Source organism: Gastrolobium bilobum, unplaced genomic scaffold, assembly GCF_033153095.1.
Source record: "Gastrolobium bilobum isolate Gb01-03AN ecotype WA unplaced genomic scaffold, APGP_CSIRO_Gbil_v1 utg73159, whole genome shotgun sequence".
Lineage (NCBI taxonomy): Eukaryota > Viridiplantae > Streptophyta > Magnoliopsida > Fabales > Fabaceae > Gastrolobium > Gastrolobium bilobum.
The window spans coordinates 65,330-74,141 of NW_026896305.1; the positions used below are offsets into that span (position 1 = coordinate 65,330).

Genomic DNA, 8,812 nt, shown 5'->3' on the forward strand with positions numbered 1-8,812 from the left:
TAACAATATGTGAAAAATAATTTTTACTAGATGAATATATACTTGCAAAATTAAATTTTAATTATGTAAAACAAATATATGCATGAATGAGATTACTCTTTAATACACAAATGTCTATATATTATATAAAGTAATTAGATACAAATGTAATTAACGACTAGTAGTAAATGTAAGATTTATTGATATAAGTTTAGGAATGATTATATTTACAAATTTTTTATTTACAAACTACACTCAGTATGTACTTCCGAAAGTACACTAGATTACACTATATACTTTCTGAATTACATAATGTAATTTACAAAAATTTATAAAAAAAAAAATTTATAAACATACTCTTCCCTTCATTATTTCTTATATATATTTATATGTAATACTAAAAAATCATAATTATTTTATACTGATATAAATTACACTTTTAATTTTGACTGTTAATTCAATATATATCTAATGGTTTATACTGGTATAAATTACACTTTTAATTATTTTATACTGGTATAAATTACATTTTTAATTTTAACTGTTGAATTGGTATATATCTAATGGTTCTAATTTGTTAGATATGAGAATTATTAGATACAAATAAATCAATAACCAAAATTGACTATAAAACTTCCTATTTTTATGCCGGTAAAATAATAATTTGCCATAATACTGAATATAATCACAACTTTGTGAACCTAATTGCAATTGTGCCTCACAATTTTAATTCTCACTTCTTTTAGTTTTAATGAATATGGTTGAGTTGGTAAGATACCTATGAAGTTATGGGGCAAAATTTGACTATTTGGCATCCCATACCTGTGTTATGCTGGAGTGTTCAGGTGAAGAGGGGAGCAGCTGAAAATTAAGGTTCAGAAAGACTAAAGGTTCAGTCTGAGTGATGTGAAAACAAATTAAGGACATTAAAAATGATTACAGATTACATGATGCACCAAACATAGTTCTTCCTTCTTAGAGGGAACCAATATTCTTAAGACCAAGAACAACCCCAACCCCAATGATGTGGCCAACAGTACCACATGCCAATGTATCAGCAAGTGTGAACCCAGCTGGGTCACCAGTTTGCAACCCTGAGTCCCTCGCTTCAAGCTTTAGCCCTGCAGTGGCTTTCCTATTTGCTGATGGAGCCAATCCAAACCTTCCAGCAAACAGCATCAAGGTTGTAGAAGCCACCATAATCTGCCCAACATCTCAAACTCAAATCACCTCCTCATATGCAATTAATCATATGATATATAGTAACAACATAAATAAATTACATTTGTAACTAGTGTTACTTTGTTCAACTCAATGACCAACTTTCCAAATTGAAATTATAATTAAGAGTAAATTACATTTACTCGGGCCATTTTAATCCCTTAAGAAAAAAAAGTTGCCTTGTGGTCTCTCTAAAATTTAATTCAAAATAGATTTAGTTAGCAGAAATCGTGGTCTTTCTAAAATTCAAATAAGACTCACATTAGTTTTAAAAAGGATTGACATGGGTCTATTTTATTTTGAATTTAAGAAGAATCACGAGTCGACTTTTTTTTCGCAAGGGAATTAAAATGGGCCCCCTAATTTCTGTTGAAGACATACTTTGCTCTGAAATTAAAGCATGTTTTTTTCACACACTTGTTTGTCATATTAATTGAACTAGAAACTTTCTGATTTTTAGTACCATTATGCTCTCAGAAATTCACAAGATTGTTGCATGTATAAATTACATTTTTTTTGTTTAAACCCCATTTGTATAATAATTAAGTGAATATAGTATTATGTACCATTATGGAACAAATAACAATGGAATTGGCTCTAAATCTTGAGATCCTACCAGATTAGTGGATGAACCAATGAAGTCACAGCGAGCTCCCAAAGCACCCTTTCCCTTGCGCCTCATGGGTTGGACAGCAACCTACACAATTAAGCAGAGAAGAGTTATAAGGCAAAACCCATTAATCACATTTAAATTCACAACAATTATATATATAAATATAAAGGGTTCTGACCAAGTTGTGCACAGGGGTTGCTGAGAATTTGGGTCTAAGACCATTGAATTGAGGGAGAGTGGTCATCACAGTGGTTGCCATTTGTTAGAACTCAGTGTTGAATCTCTCTTTCTTTCTTTCTCTAATCTCTTTTTTATTTTTCTTTGAATGATTATTTGGGTTGCTGAAGGGGAATGATGTAACATCAACGTGTAACTGAGTATAATGATAGCCACATAAGCAATTTGTGGCTTCAGAAAGCCATCAAGAGATGTTGATAGATACGTGACTCCGACGTGGCATTATCTCATTTGACTTCATTTGGGGGAATGGATAATGTCTTAGATATTGTGAGCAGATTCAGGATGTCCCTTTTTTTAGATTTTCTAACAATTTGTTATTATTATTCTCAACCCTTCATTTTTTTATTTATTTTTTGTAAATTCCAGCTTATGCTTTAAAATTTATATTAATGATGCTGAATTGATTTCTTTTTAGTAAATAATTGTTGAGCTTATTTATGATGTTGGTATAAATCAAATGCGAATACTTTTAAATCAGAATTATCTTTTGAGAGTGAATTTTTTTTTCTGTCTTGAACTTATTTTTAAATTTTTAAAATTTTTAAATTATTAAATACTTTTAAATTTCATTTTATATTAATTTTTTATTTTTAAATCTCATCCGCACTTATACTCTCAAAATAATTACTTTTTTTTGTAAACAAAATAATTACTTTTAAATTTCCTTTGTGTTAAAATTTGTTTATTTATTTATTTTCAAAATCTCAAATTAATTTCTTCAATTTTCTACTTTTTTTTATGAAGAATGACATATATTTTTTCTCCACTTTTTTTTTATTTTAAGTTCAATTTTTTAATTAATTATCATATCTTATTTTTAATTTAATCTTTTTCTAATAACTTCTTTTTTTTTATTCTGCCTAAATAAAATATATTTACCCCCATTTACAAATAGTGAAATGGCGAACATTCGAACAATGTCCGAGCAAGTTAGAAATAAGTTTAAATAACAAGTGAAATAGTGAATATTTACACACAAAAAATGGACAAAAATTAAAGATAGAAAAAACAAAAAAGTATTACCTGGAATAGGAGTAAAGGGAAGAATAAAAATAGTTAATAAAAGAGGAAGGTTATATTTATAACCTATTTTCGTTTACAACCTTTTACAACCATATCTTAATCGTTGATTTTCGTCAATCAACGGTTATCATTTATTGTGAATTAATAATTAATTAATGAGTTTAATTTGAAAAAATAATAACCGTTGATTGACAGAAATCAACGGTGTTAAGATATTGTTGTAAGAGATTGTAAACAAAAATAAGTTATAAGTATAACCTTCATCGTTAATAAAATAAGTATTTTTTTATTTTAAAAGTTAAAAATCAAAAGACAACAAAAGCAATTCATATATGTATTCTTTAAATTTGATTCTAAAAATTAAAAAAAATTATAATTTTTAGAACTATTTTAATAAAATAGGTCTTATCATTTCTTGAAAATCAAAAAACTATTTTTGAAAACAAAATTCAAACAGGCCCTAAATAAAAGTTGATCATTTACATAAAAGTAAAAATAAATCTAAGCAAATGAATCAATATTCAAATATCAATAATATTTATCATTTAAATTTTGTAAATAACTTTCAACTGTAACATTTACATGAACAGAAATTTATGAACTACGTCTACTTGTTATAAATCAATATAAATTTTTTTAGCACCCATTAGATAATTTGTTATCCTTTGAAACAAATTTCAACGTAGAAAGATCACAATAGCTTGAAGCCTTGAACAGCTCATTTAGGATGATACAGTAATTTGCTAACCACTTTGTTTCTGCAGTTCACCAATACTCTGAGACTTAAAATCTGCACAACTTGTGTAGTTTTGATAGGACTACGTTGTAATTAGAGCTATGCTGCAAAAATATTCCAAGCAATCATTGAAGTAGAAGATAATGAATTGTTCCATCAAAGCTTTCATCATTTTGAAAAGGATCACTTTAGTGCTAATTGGAAGCAGATATCATTCAACTGAGACTTCAATCTTGTTCTGGAAGATTGCATATCCCACATCATAGATCTTCGTTAGCTGGAACTACCTTCAGTAATTTGGCAAGGTCATAAGACTTGAAGTCTTTCCCATAACATAAGCTTAGATCAAGTGCTGTTTTTCCATCCTGAAACATGACAAATCAATGAAGTTATACCATAAGGAAAAAGAAGAAATCCCTTATTGACTAGTACTAAACTCAAGTTTCTCATTGACTAGTACAAGAATACTAGATAACAATACAAATTTGAAACCAAAGGAAGGAGAGGATTTCTACACTTTACAACAGAAACAACTTATTTATTAGTTCCAATGGACTATAGCAGTATAGCCCAAAAGGATGAAAAGATATATCAAAGAAAGAATAGGCCATCAAAAAATGCTAAGAATAAACAGAATGATAATAACACATGTTCATCATGTTACATTTAAATTATTATAACAGTGAGTTCTATAGTGAAATGTAAAACAAAATTACCTTATTTTTTCTTGTCTTATCTGCACCACTGACTAACAAAATTTTTGCTATATCTCTGTTTCTGCTTTGAATGGCAATGTGCAATGGGGTCCAACCATCCTGAAAGATAATTAGAATTGCAAATAAACCACAGACAGTAAGCAAAAGTGAAGAACATCTTTACAAATTAAAAACTAGAAGGCTTGTACACTCACATTATCTGCAACATTGACATCAACTTTATACTTGATCAATAATTTCACAGTTTGCTTGGCACCAACTTGAACTGCATAATGAAGTGGAGTAGCTCCATCCTACCATAGCAGGAAATATATAAACACCTAAGCATACTTCAGAATAGATTTAACTGTTTATGACATTTATAAAGAATATTTTCTCACCTTATCCTTAACATGAGGACTAGCACCTTTCCGTAAAAGATGGCTTATCACAGCTTCTTTTCTGCCTATAATCGCCTTATGAAGCGCAGTGAGACCTTCCTGTTTGATCAACTTATCTTATTCGGGTCTAGGCAAATACTGTGAACAATTGACATACTTGTATGCCAAATACAAACAAACTCACTTTATTAAGGAAATCAATATCCAAACCATTTTCAAGAAGCTTGTCCATGCTACTAATCTGCATTGATAGTGCAAGAGTGTGCAGTGGGCTCCATTTTGCCTGAAAATGTGAATATAAGAGCTTAAGTGTAAATACGAAAGTTGGGAACTAGGAGAGACAGATGCAGAGTCACAAACATACAGTTGATATTTTTTCTAAGTTAGGGGTTACATTCTGCTCCAATATTGCACTTTCTACTGGATCCATAAGCTGTTCAACCTCTGCAATAATGAGCACATCTACTTACATTAGTGGATCATTGTCCAGGGTCAAAAGATATTCTACAATCTACTTATCAACCTTCTTTCAGGTTTTTTCTTTTTTTTGGACATATTTCATAATTAGGATCTTGTTCAAGCTTAAAACCATATTTAAAGTAACAAGTACAAGCACTAAAGAGGGAGAAAATATGTAAAGCAATATTTTAAAAACTGGATTAATCATCAAACTGGTAAGGTTAGCATATCACGGCCAGACCGGTTCAACTAGTTTAATTGACAATCGAACTGGATCACATAAAAAGTGGTCCAAAAAATTCTAAGGTTGTATTTTCCTTCATTTCTTCGTATTATTCTCATACAAAAAAATAGAGTGTAACAATATAAAAAATATATATATGCAGAAGTAATCTTTTAAGTTTAAGGGGGGAAAAACAAGGGTTGGGATCAGGCATGCTGTCATCTTTATCGTAAACTGTGGACCTTTTAATCTAAGCAAGCACCAAAGGAAGCTTTGTGGTTTAGTCAGAAAATGGGCTACGATTTTGGCTTTACAATCCCAAACTTCATCCCAAGTTTTAGAATTTAGACTGAGTCTGTTCTAATAAACTGGTCATGGTTTTGGCCAGTCCAAATTCAAGTCTGATTTTTTGGGTCCATCATCTGGTGAAGGTGCTTGGCCAGTTGCCACTTCAACTGATTGGGATGGCCAGGGTCTGGTCCAGTTTCAAAACCATGACGTTATGATTCCAAAATAGAAAAATAAACAAGAACAAGAAAAGTACCTCTCTTAAGATGCTCCTCATACTTGTCCCTTGAAGTTATATTAACATCAGTAATAGCTGAAGTCTTCGTCTCTTCCTCTTCCCAATCACTTTCAAATCCAAGGTTCTCATCTTCAACTCCCTCACCTTCTTCATCATCACACTCACTGTCACTGTCAATATCTGGTTCTTCCCAAGTTCCATTTCGTTGTTGCATTTGCAAATACGATACTTCTCGGCTTGATTTGATTGCACTAGTACTCCAAACTTTATAATTGTCCCTAGCAAAAGAGAGACTGAATTTTTCTTTGCTTCTGCTTCTATATATTTTATAGAAACTGGCGGCAAATTTGGAGTTCATGGCAGATTCAGTAATGATGGCAGAAAATGGAATAAATTGATTAGTCATAACAGATGCTGTAGACCAAGAACCCATTTCTGTTTCCCTGAAAAGCAGACAAAAGATGAAGAAATAAAAACAAATTAACAAATGCAAACAAGTTACATATAGTTGTCACTCAAACACAATCATATAGTTTGGGGACACTGATAATACAAACTGCAACAACCACCTGGAAGGGCACCAAGATGAAAATTGCAAAAGGAAAGCATTTGTAAAAAAAAAGAGCATGAATTGTCACCAAATATTATTGTAGAGGGAAAAGTTGGAAAAACCCTAAATTCTTGCAGATAAGGACCAATCTTATGCAACTAGAGATGATTTGGGAGTCCAATCATACACAAGGAAGGGTATAGACCAAATCCCACTAGCATCTCGACCTATGGAGCATTGATTCCGACACGGCGTATTCGATACGTTCCCGATACGGGACGTCGATACGATACAATACATTTCCGATACGTTGAAAAAAAAAATTCTGAGTATCGGTGCTTCATAGATCTTGACACAACTGTCCACACTTGTTTAAGTGCAAACACAATATTAAGGGCAGTTTGGAGCTATAAAGCTCCCGCTATGCACATGATCCAGGGAAAGGTCAGTCCTATAGTGTGGGTCTATAGTAGGCAGCCTTACCTTGCAATTAAGGCAACAACACCAACTATTGTGTTAAGGTCCCCCTTCCACATGTTATTTCATGTTCAAATCTAGCCCTAATGTGCCAAATATCAATTTTCTGCTTAGGCTAGACACCATAAACTTTAAACTCATACAAAATCCAGTTTAGCTTAGATATTAATTTTTGAACTTGAGTGATCCAATTCAGCTTAGAATCCCAACAAGGAATAATATTCTGGCTATATCTCAACATTTATCAGCTAGTGGAAACTATGCATGTTTATCGTTCAGAGGATTCAAGAATCACTCAAAAAGGTTGAGAAATGAAGATTTCAAAACAATTTGAAATTAAAAATTCACACTTCTATTAATCCACAAAAATATGTAGTTTCTACTTTCAAGGAAAATTATTGACTCCAAAGACAAGAAGACTAGTATGTACCTTCCATAAACTTAGTGCAATACAAGCCATAGTCATAACTGAACTACAGGTGCACCACACTCATTATTGCTAATAACACTAGGATGGGTAGTTCTTGTGTCTGAATGTATGTGTGTGTGTGTGTGCAAGAGAGCGATTCATAAATAATGTCAAAAGGTCGGTTGTTGGCGTTCAGCCTCTTCCCAGAAATCTGTTTGAAGCAATGTCTCTTTGAGAGACAGAAATATACCAAGAATTTTCATGTTAAAAAGATTGCAACAGAATAAAAAAGTTCAATATTTGTATGAGTTCGTTTTTTCATGAATTACACACAAAATAAGGGTGAATGGTTTATTAATTATACCAAAATAAGAACACGGGGCCTTTAAGCAAACACATGGTGAGCAAACAGAGAATCATTTAAAATGAACGGAAAAGGGGATTGATGGATTTACTCTAACCAAAATCAATGGGTCTTTCGCTTTGTTGGTTAGCAAAACCTTAAACTCCCTTTCTCCTTCAATGTGGTAAAGCGACGTTGTGCTCTGTTCCCCTTTTCCACAACTCCACTAATACAGTATCTTTGTGTTTGGAACTGGATTAATGGCGATATATATATATATATATAGAGTTTGGATCATTTTACACCGGTGTAAGTTACACTCTTAATCTTGTCCGTTAATCCCACTTATATCTAATGGCTCAGATTTTTTAGTAATGTGAGCCATTGGATACAAGTGAATCAATGGTCAAGATGGAGTGTAAGACTTCTAACTCTTACACCGGTGTAAGAATATCCTGTTATATATATATATATATAGGATTTGTTGTTTGTCATTTTAAATGATATAAGTTATGTTATTTTAGGAGAGAGATAGACACATAAAATGGGAGAGAGAAAGTGATGGTTTTTTTTAATTTAAAATTCAAATTTTTTGTATCTGTATCTCTCTTGAAATGACATAACTTTCTATCATTTAAAATGACAAAGACTTTTCTCATATATATATATATATATATATGGGGAAGGATATTGTGACAACCAAGTTGTGTTACTACCAAATGACTACCAATCAATCTCACCGTTAGATCGATTATGTTGATCCAACGGTTATATTTATTTCTATCTTTGTATGGTCATGATTCCCCATATTTAAAGTGAAAGCATTAAATATGGAAATCATAACCATACAAATGTGAAAATAAATATTAAGTATTAAATTTGGGAAATCATGACCATACAAAGATGGAAATAAATAT

General features: G+C 31.4%; 2 protein-coding genes across 3 annotated transcripts; both read right to left on the reverse strand.

The window, feature by feature from the left end:
- Positions 1 to 861: 861 nt before the first annotated feature.
- Positions 862 to 2,164, reverse strand: LOC133298802 (photosystem I reaction center subunit psaK, chloroplastic). The gene is made up of 3 exons (XM_061498157.1): positions 1,992 to 2,164; positions 1,817 to 1,897; positions 862 to 1,182 (listed from the first exon to the last, which is right to left on the reverse strand). Exons 1-3 carry the CDS (start codon positions 2,070 to 2,072, stop codon positions 955 to 957), a joined length of 390 nt encoding a protein of 129 aa, XP_061354141.1. The 5' UTR covers positions 2,073 to 2,164; the 3' UTR covers positions 862 to 954.
- Positions 2,165 to 3,686: 1,522 nt separating this feature from the next.
- LOC133298804 (ankyrin repeat domain-containing protein EMB506, chloroplastic) lies at positions 3,687 to 8,135 on the reverse strand. 2 transcript variants are annotated; one of them, XM_061498160.1, is made up of 8 exons: positions 8,008 to 8,135; positions 6,135 to 6,559; positions 5,273 to 5,352; positions 5,093 to 5,191; positions 4,909 to 5,007; positions 4,723 to 4,821; positions 4,529 to 4,627; positions 3,687 to 4,177 (listed from the first exon to the last, which is right to left on the reverse strand). In XM_061498160.1, exons 2-8 carry the CDS (start codon positions 6,547 to 6,549, stop codon positions 4,073 to 4,075), a joined length of 996 nt encoding a protein of 331 aa, XP_061354144.1. In that variant the 5' UTR covers positions 6,550 to 6,559; positions 8,008 to 8,135; the 3' UTR covers positions 3,687 to 4,072. The 2 variants fall into 2 exon arrangements, with proteins under 2 accessions (XP_061354144.1, XP_061354143.1); XM_061498159.1 differs by having other exon boundaries at positions 8,014 to 8,134.
- Between the last annotated feature and the right edge of the window lie 677 nt (positions 8,136 to 8,812).